The sequence below is a fragment of the Aythya fuligula genome, chromosome 1 (assembly GCF_009819795.1).
Source record: "Aythya fuligula isolate bAytFul2 chromosome 1, bAytFul2.pri, whole genome shotgun sequence".
Lineage (NCBI taxonomy): Eukaryota > Metazoa > Chordata > Aves > Anseriformes > Anatidae > Aythya > Aythya fuligula.
The window spans coordinates 66,865,059-66,884,249 of record NC_045559.1 but is presented as its reverse complement, the minus strand read 5'-3'; the positions used below and the strand labels follow the sequence as shown (position 1 = coordinate 66,884,249).

The following is a 19,191-nucleotide window of genomic DNA, read 5'->3' as shown; positions in this document are numbered from 1 at the left end:
AATTTACTAAGAAACCAAGACTCATTTTATCATTCTTTATTATTCCCCATGTTACTGTTTCCACCTCCGCCACAGTAGACTTGGAGCTGGAAGGGACTTTTGGAGACCTACTGAATCGTAGGCCCCCGCATGAGCACGCAAAGCTTCATCAGGGCCAAATCCAGTCGGGTTTTCAGTGTCTTCAAGAAGGGAGCCTCTACATCCTTCCCAGCGTTTGACTGCCCTCACTGTGAGAGTATTTTCTCTATATAGAATTACCATTGTACAATTTATATCCAAGTTTTCACATGTTAAGCTTCAATTTTCTTTTAACATTTTTTCTTTTTTTTTAGCTTTACTGGTAATCCTTTGGACACAAATCCTAAAGAAAGTAAGAACAAGAACCCACCTAAATGTACCTACGTAACATTTCTCCTTTTCACACAGAGCATGTTTTGTAAACCTTTTAGTATAACACCAAAGGAAGTGACAAGTGGAAGAATGGCAATATTTTCTTTAATGAAGAAAATATGATTTTGACCTGGAGAGAGTAACTTTTTTTTAATCCAGTTTAGAGGACTAAACCCAAGCTTTACACAGATTCATAGCCAACCTCTGAAATTTCTGTGTACAACCAAGTATTTCAGGCAGCACATTTAGTTTAGTAGTTTTCAATGCGTTTGATTTTAGACTCACTTTTACATTCAAACTTCAAAGAATAAAATAACACAAGGCTTACACATCAAGAACTTGCCACTCTCTGTACTGAACACTAAAACGTTCTTATTGCTTTCCCTCTGTATAGTACAAAAAAACAGATGTTAGAAAGGATTACACAATTAACTTGGCTGCTTTTCTATTCCATGAACCCAAGGCTAAAGAGTAAGATAGGAGTTTTGAGAGGCATTTTATTTAGACAACTGAAAACAGTTAAACATTCAGAAGCAGTGTACAATGAAACAAAAACCCAACCAAATACTTTTAGTACATTAATCCCCCTTCTTTTCAACTAAAGCCAAATCTTTCAGTTTTCAAGAAGAAAAAAAAAGGTAAAAGCCATTATATTTCTTCTCCATAATAAAGAAAACACACTACAATGAGTCTAATTGAAATTGGAGAGACTGGATCTTGGTTTGCACGCTTCTTTCGAAAGACAGTAGGCAGTTATGCTAAAAAGACAGCAAAACTCTACTACTTGTCTTCTTTTTTTGGATACTCAGTTCTCTTACAGACAACACCTAGCCACTTCCACCGCATTCTCATCAATTACTGCCCATCTTTGCCTTACGTAGAGAGCGCACTCTGGAAGGCTGCTGTTCACTGCTCACTTGATTTAGTCTTGTATGTCCATATGTTGCAAAACAGTTGAGATAATCACGCCTTAACTTCAGGAGTTGAGCTGTACACTGTATCTGAGTTTTCAGAGGCAACTTCTTCTGCTATGAAACAAAGAGGGTATTATTTAATTTCACCTTACCTATATAAACCAAAGAAATGCTGCAGCACCTGTTTTAAAGACCAGTTTGGTTTGTTTTCCCATTTAACCTGATTCAGTTATTCTACCACATCTGTTCAGTCTGCAGGCTGACAAAGCTCTAGTCACCAGCCCGACACTTATAGTCATTTTCAGAAAAATGCACTTCGATATCTTCTGAGAGGAGTGAAAAGTGACAGAAGGTACTTGGAGAAAACTAACTCTCCCATCCTAAAGAACTCTACCATCTCGACTCATCTTTTAACACCTAGCTGAGTGGAACTTGGCAGTTCAGTGCATTACCTATTTCCTCCTCTGCAGTTCCTGGAAGACTGGTCCTTGCTTTTGCTGCTTCTGCATTCTCCTCTTCTGCAGAGAGGAGAAAAAATAGTTAATACCTTCACTTACCCGACCAACATAAATCATATAAAAAAAAAAAACAAAAACACAACACTGTAGTGTTGAGGAGAACAAGCTGGGTAAGCAATTCCATGAATTGTTACTTCCTTCCAGTTTTCTAGAGAACCGAAGTGCAATATGAAATAAGCCTATTATAGACACTTCCTTCTAGAGATTCTTTTGTCCTCAAGTATTCAGAAAAGTACTTCATACCTCTTGTTCTTTAACATCAAAATATGAGACCATTTGCTTAGTTAGACACAAAGGGTCTATATTCATCGAGCTTAAAGATTTGAAATTAATTGATTAAATGACAGCTACAAAAGCAAAACCTTAAATCCAACCAACGTGAGGGGCTAAGAAGACCCTCAAGTGATAGTACAGATACTGTACAAAATTCAGATGTTATATACCACTTGAGATGTTACTGCTAGGTATTACCTAAGAATTGAATATGAAACAGCTAGTTTTACCACAAAAACAAACGCACTTACCAGGAACTACACACTTCCAAAGACCATAGGTTTTCCCTACTGTTGTCTGCCACAGCCTTAGCGTACCATCCTCTGAACCACTGGCATATAATTCTCCATCAGGGCTAAATCTCACACAGTGAATTGGACCAAAGTGTCCTTTGTAAGATTCTGGAAAAACATAATTTCAAGTATCAGTCAACAGCAGAAGTTAACTGGTAAAGACTGATAAGAAGAAGAAAACAGAAGTATTGATGGGGGCACTTTCCCAGTATTTTATTCTGATGCAAAACAAAGCATCTTGCTTGCATAAGAAACAGTGTGACCAGCAGGGCTAGGGAGGTGATCGTCCCCCTGTACTCGGCTCTGGTGAGGCCACACCTCGAGTACTGTGTTCAGTTTTGGGCCCCTCGCTACAGGAAGGACATGGAGGTGCTTGAGCGGGTCCAGAGAAGGGCAACGAAGCTGGTGAGGGGCCTGGAGAACAAGTCCTACGAGGAGCAGCTGAGGGAGCTGGGCTTGTTCAGCCTGGAGAAAAGGAGGTTCAGGGGTGACCTTATTGCTCTTTACAGATACCTTAAAGGAGGCTGTAGCGAGGTGGGGGTTGGTCTATTCTTCCACATGCCTGGTGACAGGACGAGGGGGAATGGGCTTAAGTTGCGCCAGGGGAGTTTTAGGTTAGATGTTAGGAAGAACTTCTTTACTGAAAGGGTTGTGAGGCATTGGAACAGGCTGCCCAGGGAAGTGGTGGAGTCACCATCCCTGGAAGTCTTTCTAAAAGACTTTCATCTAAAAGACGTTTAGATGTAGAGCTTAGAGATATGGTTTAGTGGGGACTGTTAGCGTTAGGTCAGAGGTTGGACTCGATGATCTTGAGGTCTCTTCCAACCTAGAAATTCTGTGATTCTGTGAAAGTTTAGAATAACTGGTATCCCAGTGATTTAATATTAATATAGGATATTAATGCTATGCTAAACAATAAAACAGGTGCTTAAATCAAATTCAAGGCAGAAGTACAAAACAAGCCAGTAGCATAGAGTATACAATTTTGTTCCTTCAACCACTCACTGTGCATACATCTGTTTTTATGAGGATAGGATTAACAGACAAAGTTAAAAATACACTTAAAAACCCGTATTTGGCCAACACTAAGAAGAACACAAACGTATTACATTTTTCACACAACCAAGTAGCTGTGACTCATTTGACATAATGAATGCCATAGAAGACACTTAAGTTAACATACAGCAGTATGGAATGACTTAACTTTTTTTTTCCCAATAGGTACAAAGAGCTGTTTAATGAGGGTTTTAATTAGATCTAGAACAATAACATTAGATATATGTTAGATGTACTGAGAAAAATAACTCTTAAATGACTACATACTTTTTCATTGTCTTGCACAGCAAGCTATGCTAAGACCTCGTATAATAGTCTCATCTATTAGCCTCCGTCATTAATCTAATACTTACGTCACAACTCATTTTTCTATTATAAAAGGCAAACATACCTAATTCTTCTCCTGTGTTATAGTCGTATTTATAGAGTTTAAAATCTTCACCACCTGCAACCAAACATTCTTTCTCCGGGTGAAGTGATGCAGAATTGATTGTAGCAGGTGCTTCAAATGATTTAATCTGCTCTAGACTGAGGGAGAATTTTTGTGTTAAATAAAGGTCCTGAAAGCAAAGAAACTGATTCTACAAATCACAACTGCTTTTAAGAAAAACAGAAGACACCCACACAGTTTCCAAAACAAGTTTTAGTACCTGCAAGTCAAGTCCATCAAGTTAAGAAACAACTAGTTCATAGAAACAACTAGAATAAGTAAGACAAAAGGCTCACAGATTCAGAACTACTTACTGAAATATGCTTAAGAGTGTAACATGCTTTCTTAAAGACATCACAAAGGTTGTATAAATAACAACCTAGTTCCCTGAAAAGCTCACTAAACGGAAGCCTGGATGAAGCTCTTATTTAATGACAATTACAGTTGGTTTGAACTATGAAAATGGCACCGAACCTTTACAGCCTAGCATCCATCCCACAGGTAGTTAGGAACCTCTATTTTAGAGAAGGATAGTGGTTTTACACTTCTTCTGACAAGATTGCAAGCGAAGATATCAATGCACATCAGTTCTGCCGCTTTCATATTTCGGCCCTGTACTAGTTTTTTTTACCCACAATCAAACCCATTACTCAACCTGTGAAAATCCTGTGTTTTGTACTCACGTTTCTGCACTATGAAAAGCAATAGTCTTCCCATAGGTTATCACAAGTATCTGTCCTTCTGGAACATACTCCATGCTGCTCACTGACATTGCAACATTTAGTGCCTTCACTTCAGTCATAGTACTCCGGTCCCAGAGGCTTAACAGGAAACAGAAACACAAGGCAGACTCTCAGATTACTTCAGCAAATCATACAGCTTTTATCCCCATCTGTGGGAAGCTGTGGTTTAAAACCAAACAAAAAAAAAAAAAAAAAAAAAAAAAAAAAAAAAAACAACAACACAAAACACACCTAATAAAGAAAGCCTGTGGTTTGATTCCACAGGGACCTTTGATTTTCAGTGGCATTCTTTGCTTTGCCTAGCTTTACATAGGTGAGAATTAAGGCATGGTTGCATTAAAATACTACTTTTGAAACTTCATGCAACAGTAAATGGTCCACATATCATTCAACCATTCAAGGGTTCTCTTACGAGACTAAAAACCTTATTATACATCTCCTGAAAAATAGTTTTCTAGAAGCAATGACTGAATATTCCATTCTGCTTTTTTAACTCAGAACACAGAGAGGTACTAATAGCAGCTTACCCAAATAACAGACTCACTTAATATAAAATTTTACCTAGGCATGCCAGAGATATCTAAACAGAAAACAAATTAAATTGTGACATAAGAAAATTCATAAATTGAGTGACCTCCACATTTCTATTTCTAAAATCTAAAGTAGAATTTAGATTTTAGATTTAGATTTTTTTTTTTAGATTTTTTTTTTAGATTTAGATTTTTTTTTTTTTTATAGAATTTAGATTTCTATATCTAAAATCTAAAGTAGAATTTCTAAAGTAGAAAAAGAAAAAAAGGCAAGCATCTGGTCTGGTCTATCTTGAACATGAGGAAGGCAGGGGGCTTATAAAAAAAGATGGAGAACAGCTTTTTTGCTCAGACAGAAAATGACAGGACAAGAGGGGATGATTTTAAACCAAAAGAAGGGAGATTTAGCTTAGAGGTTTGGAGAAAATTCTTCACTCAGAGGGTGGTGAAGCACTGGCACGGAGAAGCTGTGGATGCCCCATCCCTAGAGGTGTTCAAGGCCAGGTTGGATGAGGCCCTGAGCAACCTGATCTAGTGGGTGGTCTAGGGGGGTTTTTATGATCTTTGAGGTCCCTTCCAATCCAAACCATTCTATGGTATGAAAACTGAAAAGCAATGGAGCCAATAAGGAGACTACATTTAGACTGTACCCGTGACTTCAACCCTCCCCTCCTTCTTTCCACAAACTCAGATTATTTCTCTGTGTTACAGATATTAGAATGATAAAACAACTAGGAATGAGATGATGCTGGTCACATTAAATAGAAAGCTGAAAAAGCAGCAAGGTGTATCTCCCATCTAGACAGCAATGTTTGAGGAAGGGTCTGACAAAAGGTCTGAAATTGCTTACCCAGCTTTCCTCACCACCGCAGCCAGGTTTGTCTACGTTTCCATACATTTACCAATCCAGCATTAAGGAAACAAAACATTTAACCATGACCAGGAAGCCATCTTAAAGACATGAAAGCCTTCACAACTTACTGGCACAGCACAGAATGAAAGCTACTATCTGTCTATCACCAGAGCACTGATTCCAAATAGGCTTCCCAGTCTTTTATGCCAGACCCTGGCTAGCTCACACCTCATGCTGAGGTATTGCTGCCTTTTCTTCCATAACCAAGCCTTGAAAGATTCACATGTATCCACAATACTCATAATGAGTATTTTCTAGGATTATGAAAGACAAATTCAATCTGCTGTTCAGTTGTCAAAGACCACCTCTTACTGTCAGTGAGGACATGTTCATGGGGTAAATCAGAATTATTTGGATAATTATGTCTCTAACAACATAAAAGCATTTCGTTAGGCATGCAACCTAGGATCAAATCACCTGTGTTACTGATATCCTTTACCAGAAGGCAAAACGATCCTCTGATGGACCTTATGATAATAAACGAGCTTCTTCAAAAACTCAAAGTTATTTTTTCTTACCGAACAGTTTTATCGTCAGCTGAAAGAATCTGTTTGTCATCACTGCTCCATAAAGCCTTTTTAATGCCAGAAGTATGCCCACTGACAACATCAGGTTCTTAAAATAAAATAAAAGTATTTCAGTACATGTAAACACCAAAAATGACACCATGCAGCACTTTAGGAGCTCCAGTAATCTACACAGGCTTCTATTTATCAGAAACTGTAAAATTACTTCAAACACCTCTGACTTTATTTACAGGTCTTATTCCAGAAACAGAAAAACACACAAGTTGGTTAAGTTTAGACTATCCGATTGTCTCAACTTGAAAAGCTTCCCCATGTTTAAAACCGGTGCTATCTAGCTTTTTGTCAATCTTCAGTAGGTCAGTGTTGATATGAATTTAAACACTGTTTTAAAGACATGGAAACTTCTTTTCTTTCAGATGACTGAATTTAATTACCTACTCCCAATACGTCTGTGTTGAACTGAAACATGCTATCCTTGAAGCCCACTATAGATAACCTCTACTTCACTTGTAAAAGGATAAATTTAAAGATAATCTGTATCTTAGTACATCAAAGTGTTAAATGTTTGTAAAACAACGCTCGACTCTGTCTTTTGTGCTTCTGTGAATTTCAGAAGTTGTGTTTAATTTAAAAAAAGTTCTAAATGAAGACTTACCTGCTTCTGGCTTGCTCAAATCATAGATGCGCAACAATTTATCTTGTCCACCTGTTAACAGATAATTGCTATCCTGAAATAGAAGTTATAAAGTGTCAACTCTATTTTGAATTGAAATACCAGACTTCATCCATGAGTCTTAAAATAACCATTCTTTCTCTCACACAGTGTTTAAAACATCTATTAAATTTAAGCTTTGATCTTACAAACTAGAAGCTGTATGCTAGATTATTTGCCTATTAAAATACACATGTAAAAAGAAGAAAAGTAACTAATACCAAAACATACCCAAGAGCTTACCTCTCTGTTGAGTAAACTATGAAAGTTTTTCATACCTGTGTAAAATCCACGCTTTTGACTATGTGTTTGTGAGCCAATGTGATTAGTTCGTCTCCTGACACAGCATCCCATACTTTGCTGAATGACAAGAAAAAACATTTACATTTTAGTAGCACCAGGATAAAACAGCTTAGACAGTCAAATTACCCCGTTTTTCCTATCCTACTTAATCTTTCCTGATGCTATTGTTACTTTTTTTTTAAAAAATAATGAACACTACATTACAATGAATTACAATACAGTCAGTAAGTATACCTCATGTTATTACTAAAGCTTTTTTTTTTTTGTACTATACCACCATTTTCCTCCACCAGCTTCTTCAAGTGAATGCAGACTAAGTAGCATTTTATTTTAAGACAAACAAATGCAGTTCTCTGCAACTTTTACAGATTGGCCTGTATTATCCAGATTCAACCTGTCAAATATATTAATATAGACTGCAAACAGTTCAAACAAAGAAAAAAAACAACAACGAATTCATTGGTGTTTTTGCAAGTGTTCTTGAAAGAAAAAGTGTTTAACTGGTAGACACAAAAATCATTTTTTCAACTCTTTCTGGCATAACTACAGTACTAGAGTTTATAATTGAACAGAAATGTTACTCTTGCAAAGCAGTACAGTAATTAAGCATATTTGTCAAGAAGCAATAGTAGTTGTTCAGCATGACAGAATTAGCTATAGCTGCTTGCAAGCAGCTAAAATTCTTGGTTTTAATTTAGCTACTCATAAGCAAGCTAATAGTTTACTAAAAAACAACAAATGAACCAGTAACTTACTACAGCTGTATGTCACAAAAATGTGCTATTGCCTAAAATCAATATACAGACTTTAAAAGCAGTTAAGCACTTACGCTGTAAAATCTGCTGCTGCTGTAGCTGCTTTTGTGGCATCCTTGTTCAAAGTAGCACCCCAAACAGCACCTTTATGGCCTAGAAATGTGCCAATCCAGTCTCCTGTGTCGCCCTGACGTAGCATAGGCTTACCATCTTCACAAAAACAAAACCATTATTCAGGTAACAGGATAAAAAATGGAACTGTTTTAAGAAAAGATTCCCTTGCATGAAACAGAATGAAATTGGCAATGGACTGGCCTCCCTTACTGGCAGCACACTTAAGTTATGGACCCATTCTTTGTAAAATGGTTTAGCTGAAGAAATTAAGTATACAGCTGCACCTCCTGCATGTACCTAAAACTATGGATATTGGAATACTATTCCAGATGAGATACAAGTTTTCTTTTGGTTTTGTTTCTACAGTAGAAGGGTGATGGGTAAGACTGCCCAAATTCTCATCAGGCAGAGCAGTTCCTTTGATTTTGGTGGGATTTTCAGACAGTATGCAAAAAGGAGCATTTTGTTTATAACCAGAGGCATTTAAAACGTATCCAGAGATGTTGCAAAAATAAAAGAGGCTTGGAAAACCTTTCTTGTGATTATGTTTTCCAGGAGGCTATCAAAATATTATTCGCACGCAAATCAATACAGATGACGATGAAGCACTCCAAGGCGGAGAGGAATATCCTTTTAAACACATGTATACATCCAGAAGATCTAAATCTACACGTATGAAGTGAAAATGCCCCTCACAAACGAGCAGAAGAGATGTCTCACGGGGAAGGAGGTGGACATCACCGCTCTGTTTGTAGGAAGGCAGCCGCCTTGGCTGAAAGGGAGCAGACTTTAAAGGCTGCAGGACAGGCGCACATGCAGTAGAAAGAGGCAGCTTCAGACCAGTATTTTTGAGTCATCCCTTCCCCTCCCTCCCCAACCAAACGAACGGGGGCTCGGGCACCCCGCAGGCTACGCTTACAGCCGAGCCCCCGGCTGGCCGCCCGCCTCGCCCTCCTCCTCCCCTTCTCCCCCTCGCAGGGAGGCGGCGGGGCCGGGCGCGGCCTGCGAGCACAGGGGGGCCCGGGGGACTCCGTCCCTCCCCGGGGGGCTCCGTCCCCGCCGCCCTCGCTCACCCTTGCAGGCGCTGATGAGGAAGTACCCGTAGGGGGTGACGCCGCTGAAGGCCAGGTCCACCACGGGCCGCGTGTGCCCGGAGCACGTCAGCGGGGTCTGCCTCATGGCCATGGCGGCGGCGGCGGGCGGGCGGCTGAGGAGGAGGAGGAGGAGGAGGAGGAGGAGGAGGAGGCGACAGCAGCAACAGCGGGGAGGGTGCAGGCGGCGGGGAGGCCGCGGGGGGGAGGCGGCGGCGGGGCGCGGGTCCCCTCGGGCCGGCCGCGGTGCTGCTGCTGCTGCTGCTGCTGCTGCTGCTGGCGGCGGCGGCGAGGGAAATGACGCCGCGGAAGCTCCGTGGGGCCGGAAATGTCGGCGGGGGCCGCTAGGGGGAGCGGTTGACGTGGAGGCCGGCGCCGTGTCCGCCGAGGGGGTGGCCCCGGCTCCTGCTCGGTGTGGGAGGAGGGGGCCCGCGGGCGTCCCTAGGGTTGTTGTGGGGTGGTTGGGGGCTACTGAAACCGGGCCGCACGTCCCCGCAGCCCGTTTCCAGGCGGTTCTCGGTGCCCCCACCGGTGCTCCTCTGCTCCTTGCAGGCTCCACCACCAACAGCGAACCAGTCCTGCCGAAAGCAGGCGCAAACCATCAAAGTTTGGGGCGACTGCACTCACCCACTGTTGCTCTGTGAAGCACAGGCACTGTTTTCCCGTGTCTGACCGCCTGGTGTTCCCATTTGTCACCCCAGACTGCTTACAGCCACAGGCTACCCACATCAACCTTTTCCAGATTTCAGATTTTTTTTTTTTTTTTTTTTTTCTTAGTGATACCACCATCTCACTGTGCTTTGATGCAGGCCTGTAGCTGAATCTAGCCAATATGCAGCTACAGTCTATAGTTGTGGGGCATTTCAATGCATCTCTGAAAGATTTAAAAGTAGCATTTAAAGTAATATTTAATTGGAATCCCCAAAATTTGTTTCTCTTGATAAGACTCGTTGTGACCAAAGAACTTTCTGTATTTTATCCCATCCTTAGGAATACCTTCGGAGATTAATGTATAAATATTTTTTATTAAAGTCACTAAAACTTCAAAACTTCCATACAATTTTATTATACAACAACATTTCCAAAATGCCAAGGTATATTAGCATGCTAAACTTCACATGTATGTTCTCTGTCTGTCCTATTCCTTGCCATGTCTTTTTGCTTTGTAACTGGTCTGCTCTGGTCCTCAGTAGGGTCTTTTTTCACCAAAAGGTACATTTATGGGAATGGGTCAGAGACTAGGGGAAAAGACGGTAGGTGGAGATCCTTTATCTAAGCTTATATTTTAAACAGAACTAAACAAAAGATTTTGTTACTCTAACATTTTTCAAAGGCTAATGTAAATGCAAAATTCCACCACCTAGTTAGCAAAGCTGCTTGGGTTTGTGTTTTAAAACACTGTTCTGGTAGTTGATGATATAAAGTTTTTGAGTGGAAAAATAAAAAGCTAAGGGTCGGTAAAAAGAAAAGCTTAACATTAAATTTAAGTTACCTACTTAAAATTCAGTACTGAGGATGCTGAGCTGTGGTTAGGAAAGTTTAGTTTTAGTGATTTCATAGCTTTGATTGATTTCATCTTCCACAAAATTGGAGTGCAATTTTCCACCTTCACAAAGCTACAATATGACATCTTAGGGAGCTGTAAAAAATTATAACAAGCAGACAAAGGCAAAAATATTTCCAATTTGCTGAAAAGTAGATGTAAGTCAAAAAAGGAGAAAAACATGGAGATATGAAACCTGTAAAATCTACTAGGCCTAGCAAAACTGTGCATGCATTCCTAAAAACATTAAATAGGTTAATATTTATTTTTGAAGGAAGTTCTTCATATGCTGCAGGAAAATAAAAATTTTAGTAAGAAATATGATGGGGGTCCCTAAGCCAGACCCCTAAAAGGGAACTTTGACATCTAACATGGGGCCACAGCAGACTTTTTGCTGCTGTGTTTCATCCCAAGGAAATTATTTTACTGGGTGGAAGCCTGTGTATTGATCGAGTGGTATCAGCTAGTGCCCAGTTTTATAAAAGTTATAAATCTGCTCGGAAATGGGCTTAATATATGGACGTAGTGGTCCTGTGTTTCGTTCCAGCATTAGGTACGTGCCTGATGATTCCTAGTGAGAGCTGGACGCTTCCCCCTTGGCCCCAGCCACCATGCCTCTGGCCTCATTTCCCACCCACCAGCTCCCCTGGGCTGAACCGTAACACAGCAGCCTAAAACTGATGTTTACCTTATGCTCTGAGTATATTTTGATTCCTTGGTACAGTAAATGTACAGCCACATGGCTGGACAAGAGCTCTAAATACATCAAGTGTAGAAATTTCATTCTCTCTTGTCCTTTAGAGGTAAGATTTCAGAGTAATATAGAAGCGTATCACTTCTTAAGTTGTAATTCTGCAAAGCATGGGCACTTTGGGGAAACATGATTAAGGACGTAAGGAAGTAAAGCTGAAAATAAAATCATCTACATATTTTCTTAAGTCAAATCTTTAATACCAAGATGGAAGATAGTCATTGAAAATCTCTGAAGTTTGTTTGAGGCCTAACTCAGGGTATAGCTTGCATAATTCAGCAAGCTAATTCATTTAGCAGCAGTCTCAGACTTTTTGCCTCCTATATTCCATATTCTGCATCTCTAGCCCAACTCCAATGAGAAATTTCTAACACAGAATTTCTTAAACTGAGCATCAGGAGGGGAAATAATATCATGGAGTGTGTTTGGGGTTGAGGAAGGAGAAACCCTTTGCCATGGAGCCATTGCACATTGACTGAGAAGTGTGTTCAGGAGGAAGCATTTCAAATAGAAACAAGCAATGATGGAAAGGGGAAGGGCCAAATATCCACAGAGCAGGAGCCTGCTGAATTGATCTGGCACTGTTAGGGGCTCTTGCTGAGGAGCAGAGAGGGTCATAACGCAGTATCTTCTGTCAGAAGTGCTTCCTCTGCTTGTGTTCAGAGCTGTAGTCTTCCTTCCTTCACTGGAGCCTGACAGCCTTTGGCTCTAGCTGCACCTCTGGCATTACCCCTGCTCCTTTGTAATATCCTCATTTAAATATGTTTATTCCTCACACTTTGAGAATCTGATTTAGAAACACACTAATGCTGTGCACTCAGGCTAGGCTTCTTTTAACACAGAGATTGTTAGAGAAGCTGGAAACTGTAAAACAGGCTGTCAGGTTTTCAAGAGAAAGTGTGGGAAACAGCAGGAAAGGTGGAAAAAGCAGCTATTTACAAGTTTAGCCTAGCAAGTTGGAAATAAAAGCAACTTTTTTGTTCGCTTGCTTGTTTTGTTTTGTTTTGGCCAAGGTGATTATATGTCAGACTCCAGTAAAGTAAGCAAGAAATTTCATTAAAAACTTTTTATTCAAAGTTTGTCATTTATCCATTTCATATCCAAATAACTGTCTTATAGTGTTAAATATTCGTCAACCCCAACTTGTCAGGAAGTAATCAGGGCCTTGTAATCATACAGAGAAATTTGCCCCATCACTGCACAGAATAACAAATATGCCAATCACACGTTACAAAGCACCTGGGCAAGACTCTTTTACTTACCATTTCTAATTCAGAGTATCTGCTTGATTAAACAACATCTTTCCACAGCTGGTGATTGAATTTTCTCAGAAATTGTTGCTGAACATGAATAAAGCTATCCTAGTGAAAGGTCATGATTCTAGTGCTGTGATTAAAGCAAATCAAGCAGAGATTGAATTAAGTAGAGGGTGTTTAGTGTACATATTTACATTTCCAAAGATTCCTTTCTTCTTATGTTAGATTACATTGTTGGAAATACCTCCTCACGCCACTAAGTGGAGCTCCTTGCATATCTATTAGCACGTTAACTCTATAGCTGATAGCTTCTACTTTGAGGTGACTTTTTGATGGTTACTTCAACTTGCTTGCACGTCAGCTTTGTAGACATAGCGCTGCAGAAGTTATTAGATGCTTCTCTGAAATGAATTGGCTCAACAGATTAATGAAAATCTACTGATGCCACAAGAGATGGCAGGAGCGCAGCCCCTTTTTGAGGAAACTTTGAATCCGAGTTAAACTAATGACTTGCAGATTTGAAACATTCAGTGTAATGTGCATGCATGTTGATGCTCTGTACCTCTGTTAAGTATTCCTTTGGAGAAATATACCCTACTAATTTGTACAGCTAATTTTACAGTAAACCAGTGCATATGATGTGCATTTATAGAAGAAACAAGGATCAACAAGCAGTCTTATAGCAGCTCACACAAGGCTGGGTGCAATGAAAGGGGACAGATTATCTTGCAGTGTTAATAAGGTAGATGGGAAGGAGAAATGGAGAGGAAGAGAGACATACACATCTGTTCCCATGCTCAGAGTTAGTGTAACCAAGATAAAGTGAAACAGCTAAGGTAGGGGTGTCAGGGTTATAGGTTATGGCTGAGGTAAGCCATTTCTGTTTCCTTTCTCAGCCACCAGCTTTGCTTTCTGGACAGTTCAAAACATGACTGAATTTTAAAGGCGGAAAAATAGTTAGGAATAATATAATATTCTTTTCCTACCTCTTTCAAGTCTCATATTGGAACTGCTTGATAATTCAGGCTACCTAAATAAATATTTACTTCTGAAACAAACAAGCAAACAAACAAAACAAAACAGAAAAAACTAGCAACAACAAAAAACTCATGTATTTCAATTCACAATGAAAGTGTATTGGATTATAAAGGCTATTCTAACAGAGAATTCAAATTGTCTGGCAGTTCACTTACTTTTCAGGAAACAATTTAGCAAAATTCATGTTTTTTAAGTATCATCACATCTGTAATACCTCTCTCTGAGCTTACCATACTAAAAGAAGCAGTAGTACTTTTTTTTTTTTTTTTTTCCAGGAATGAGCTTTAGTTAATTTGTTATTGTAAGCTGCTTTGATGTTTTCACCTGGAAGGTATTCTTCACAGTAGAAGATATTTACAATTATTGTTCTAAGAAAATAAAGCAATTTAAACATCAACCTGTAAAAATCAATAATAGCAGACAGCCTTAGTCCTACACTCCTGGGGGTAGGAGTGTCCAGAGAAGTGGTGGAATCTCCAGTTTTGGAGAAACTAGAGATTTTTTGAGAAACTCAAAACTTGACTGAACAAGTCCCTGAGCAACTTGATCTACGCTGTCCCCGCTTTGAGTAGAAGGTTGGACAAGGTTACCTCTGGAGTTTCTCTTCAGCCTATGTGATTTTATTTCATTTACTATTTCCTTTGAATGATGATTTTTATTCCTTCGCTACATGTATTTGCTCTTAGCCTTTGAAGATGAGTTAGAGCAGCTTTCAAAACTGTCTTCATGTTTAAGGCAAAACACTGTGTCTGAAAGGGCTGGCAGGTGTCACCTATACATACTTTATATTCAAGCATTCACCTGATTCCTCAGAAGCACATCCTACTCCACTGCTAAATTTTACAAGTCCTTCACCTCCATGCACAAGACATCATCTAACTTACGCTTTCTGTGCATTAGTGAATCTATATATCAGACGCACAATGCTGACTGATGCAGGATGGCTATTACTCACTATCAAATTGGATCATTCAGCAGACTCATACACCTGCTTCCTTTAGTCACACAACCAGATATAGCAGGGAGTAGATCAGTGACACTCTTTAAGTGACCTCCTTACATTACAATAATGCCAAGCTGGTGCAATGAATGCTTCCAGCAATGTCAAGAGCTAGAGCAAACAAAAAGAATACAGTGAAATTTATTTTGATAATTCCTGGTAGCTGTCAAGACCTTGACAGGGCAGGAGGTACAGAATTAAATTTATGTTCGCTTGTAGTGTATGTATTTATTTTTTTTTTTTTTAGAGATACAAGCTTTGCTGAATCCAACAGTTAGAAAAGAAAGAAGCTAAACATCAGTCAGGCTTTATTGATAACCCTTTGCTCATCACTTTTTGAACAATCAGATTTTCTTTAGATTCCATTTCTGAGCACTCACACTCCAGTTGTTATACCATTAATATTAGTGGTACAGGACAAAGAAGCAAAATGCTGTAACCTCTGATAAATAAAGCTTCGTTTGTAACTTTGTTTGTAACATTTGTAAGCCTCTTCGCCAGGCAATATGACATTTTCTCATTTATCAGAACAAGTTGTGCAGAGCAGAGAACTAGAACACAGCAATATTTTTTTTGCTACTCCTTGTACAATAAATTAATTTAAAAAAAAAAAAAAAAAAAAAAAAAGAACAGTTTTGTTTGTTTGCTTATTTTAAAGTATTGGTCTCTCTTTCCTTTTAGAATACACCAGAAAAGTGGGTGAAATTGAAGATGGATGATAGTAAGAAAAGGATAAGAGAGAGTACTCATATATCACATATACTCATGTTACTTAGAATACTTACTAGATAAAATTTCTTTGCACAACAAATTCATACATTCATCTCTGCCCTAAGGGCATAAAAGAAAAACAACTTTTAAACAATTATTTTTGCTGTTCTGAGATTTAAAAACATGTCCCATTTCAAAACAGTTTAAAGCTACATTTGTCTCTGGACTGAATCCACCAATGTCATCAGTATTAGATCATGGATTCATTTGGCTCATGGTATTATGCTTGGAGTAACTACAGTTGTGGAGTTTTGTTTTCTTGCCAGGATCAAACTTTGAAAGAAACCAATAGCATTGATGGTGGAAGAAAATGGCAGTGGTTTTACAACTATGAGGCATGCCAGGGAGATTTGCAAAGGTTTCAGTTTTACTGAGATTTGGGGGAATGAATATTATTGTCTTGAGGTGCATAACATATAACTCCAAGGAGCTGAAAATATGTAACAGTGGAGTGAGTCAAAAGGAAAGGAGGTACCATGACAGTTCTTGAAATAGAACTTTACTTCTGGGGCTTATGCAAGTAATTGGAAATTCATTAGTGCAGTGAAGATATTTGCCAGTTGTGTTTCTGTGTGAATTTCAGGTTTGGTGTTGCATGTTATACAACCATGCAATACAAAATACAGACTAGGACTCCAAAGAATCTAATTATTTCTTTCTTTTTGCTTCTTGATGGTGACACAGGAACAGCTTGATGAGTTGAAGGGAGGTGTTAGTTATTTCACAGACGTGTCCAAGCTAGTCTGTACTAGGCATGGATCATCTGCAATCACTCCAGGATGCTAAAAACATGAATCTTAATTATATGTGGATGCCTATGTGACACAGTTTTCATATAACATTTAATCTGGATGAAATAGTTTTATATGGAAGAGAAGTTTAGATTTAGGCTAGAAGTGGCTGGCTGTCACACTGGATAAAAATGGAGAGAAAAATAAATCTTTAGAAACCCATGCATACTTATTCCAGGTAAAATCATCATCTTTGCTTATACAGAGTCCCACCAGCTCACTGAGTGTGAACTCATAGGAAATCATGTTACCAAGACATTTCTGAAGTTACCTTCAGAGCCATCAATGGCCTTTGAAGAAACCTTATAGTCTAACTCCAAGGCAATAAATATAGGATCACGGACTCTGTGGAAACTGAGTGCTTGGTTCTGAACAACAAGGCATGTCATAGAAATTCATTGTAGGAGTATCTAAGCAAATAGAAGTATCCAGTTATGTATCAGCTCTTACAGTAATATTCTCTAGTTCTACTTGCCATTTTTGCCCCTGCTTTTATGTCTAAATCCTTCATTTCAAATTTTAATTTTTTGTTATTATTATTTTTGGTAAGGCTGTGCTTGAGTTTACAGATTTAGGTTGCTCCATCTTTGAAGGGAGAGTAAAATCAGAGAGAAGTATATTCAGGCATCTTACAGAGCCATTCCCTGGGATAGATGAGGCAATAGATGAAGGGGGTTTACTAGAGTATAGAGCAGCAGCGAGGCTTCTCATTTTCCTTCTAAGAAACTTTTGTCAATTGCCAAGAAGAAATATCTTACAAGGAGCTTGTCATTTTATGTAGATGAAATGGAACCAGTAACAATACTCTACAGTTCCTGCAACCCCCTTGAATGTTCTGACCACTCAAGGGGTGATAGCTACAAACATATTACAGATAAAACCCCTGATCACACTAGCAGATCTGAAGACTTCAGCTAGTATCTTTACATGAATAATAAAAGAACACTAAAAGTAGTTCATATGAATATAGTAATATAACCTGTAACATGCATCTAGTACCTTACCTATTCAAGGTGTGGAACAAATAACCACATGTGAATTAAGACATGGGAACAGAATTTAGAAATTAACAACTGGTAACCCACAGTAATAATATGAGTAATTTAACTTATCTTACCCTAACATCTAAGTGTATCAGCCAATCAAAGCTATTTTTCCATTAAAAATCTGCCCTGCACCTGGGAATGTGCTGTTACTACAGTTGGCAAGAACTACAGAGATTTCCATCTGTGGATCATTAATCAAGTCTGTGACAACTTGAAAGACAAAAAGCTGCTATCAGTTAGTTTGTCATCTAAAAAAAAAAAAAAAAAAAAAAAAAAAAAGTGTCAGAAAACTCTCTGGTGTGACAGCATCACTCAAGAGGCCAGGAGGCCAGGGACCAATTAATCCTATCTGAACAACTTTTATTCTCCTTGTGAGAATTAAAGTCCATTGGTGGTTGAGTAGTAAGACATGGAAAAGTAGTAAATTATGCATTAATACATTCATTTCATTCTACTGAAAAACAGATTTCTTCCACATATTCCATTAAACAACTGTCAGTTCACCATCTTATCTGTAAGATCGCCAGCACTTATAGGCACTGCTGACTGTAGATGAGTGTGAATTGGCTGTCTGGAAGCAGAATATTTTCTTTATTTTGATAACTGATATAATCCTTAACCTTCTGAAGACCTTCAAGCTTCTGCCTTGTGTCTTATACCCAGGTTTTGACACCTGTCTCTGCTTTCTCTGTTACCTGTCTCTTCTGCCTCATATAAGTTCATCCACTGAAGCCACAGCTGATTTGATGAACACTGTTTTCCTTATTGTTTTACAAATATTTTGCTAACTAAATTTATTTATTCCCTTCACCTGGTTTTGACCACTGAACTTGAGGACAATGAAGAAGAGTCCAGATAGAAGCTGCTTTTGTGGCTTCATAGGCAAGTGATCATGAGTTGCTTAGTCTTAGGAGTGCCAGCTGCTTGTTCAAATCTATTTGAGAAAATCAGAATTGAAGTAGTTGAAGGGATATGAGTGTGAGGGAAAACATAGTTACTGGATGTTTATTCAGATCTGTAATGTGAATAAGGAAATAAAAACAAACATACTACTTTCATACACTCTTGATCTGACTGCAAGAAGTATGGAAAACAGTGAGAGAAAGCATGTAAGTATCAAGAATAAAATTAACTAATGTATTAATTCTTTTTGGTGAGAATCTTTATACTTCTGGAACAAAAAACAATGCTGTACTTTTATCTCAACAGATATTACTGAAAATAGCTTGAATTCCACATTCAGTTACCACATCACTTGGCTTTAAGTTCATAGTTACAAAAGTTTTTACAACTATTTCCCTACTTGTATAATTCCCTAAACCAAAACCCAAACTGCCATCCCTAGACTTTCAAGTCTATATAAGGATTGTTTTCATAAAAGAAGCTAATATGAGTCTAAAATTACTTTTAAAATATTTTCCAGGAAACTAATT

The 19,191-nt window shown here is 38.8% G+C and overlaps 1 protein-coding gene across 2 annotated transcripts; it reads right to left on the bottom strand.

The window, feature by feature from the left end:
* Positions 1-525: 525 nt before the first annotated feature.
* On the bottom strand, positions 526-9,689 carry STRAP (serine/threonine kinase receptor associated protein). Of its 2 annotated transcripts, none has more exons than XM_032205634.1 (10): positions 9,545-9,689; positions 8,432-8,567; positions 7,578-7,659; positions 7,243-7,315; positions 6,579-6,675; positions 4,558-4,695; positions 3,836-3,972; positions 2,347-2,496; positions 1,757-1,822; positions 526-1,415 (listed from the first exon to the last, which is right to left on the bottom strand). In XM_032205634.1, exons 1-10 carry the CDS (start codon positions 9,654-9,656, stop codon positions 1,354-1,356), a joined length of 1,053 nt encoding a protein of 350 aa, XP_032061525.1. In that variant the 5' UTR covers positions 9,657-9,689; the 3' UTR covers positions 526-1,353. The 2 variants fall into 2 exon arrangements, with proteins under 2 accessions (XP_032061525.1, XP_032061517.1); XM_032205626.1 differs by having other exon boundaries at positions 526-1,418; positions 9,545-9,687.
* Between the last annotated feature and the right edge of the window lie 9,502 nt (positions 9,690-19,191).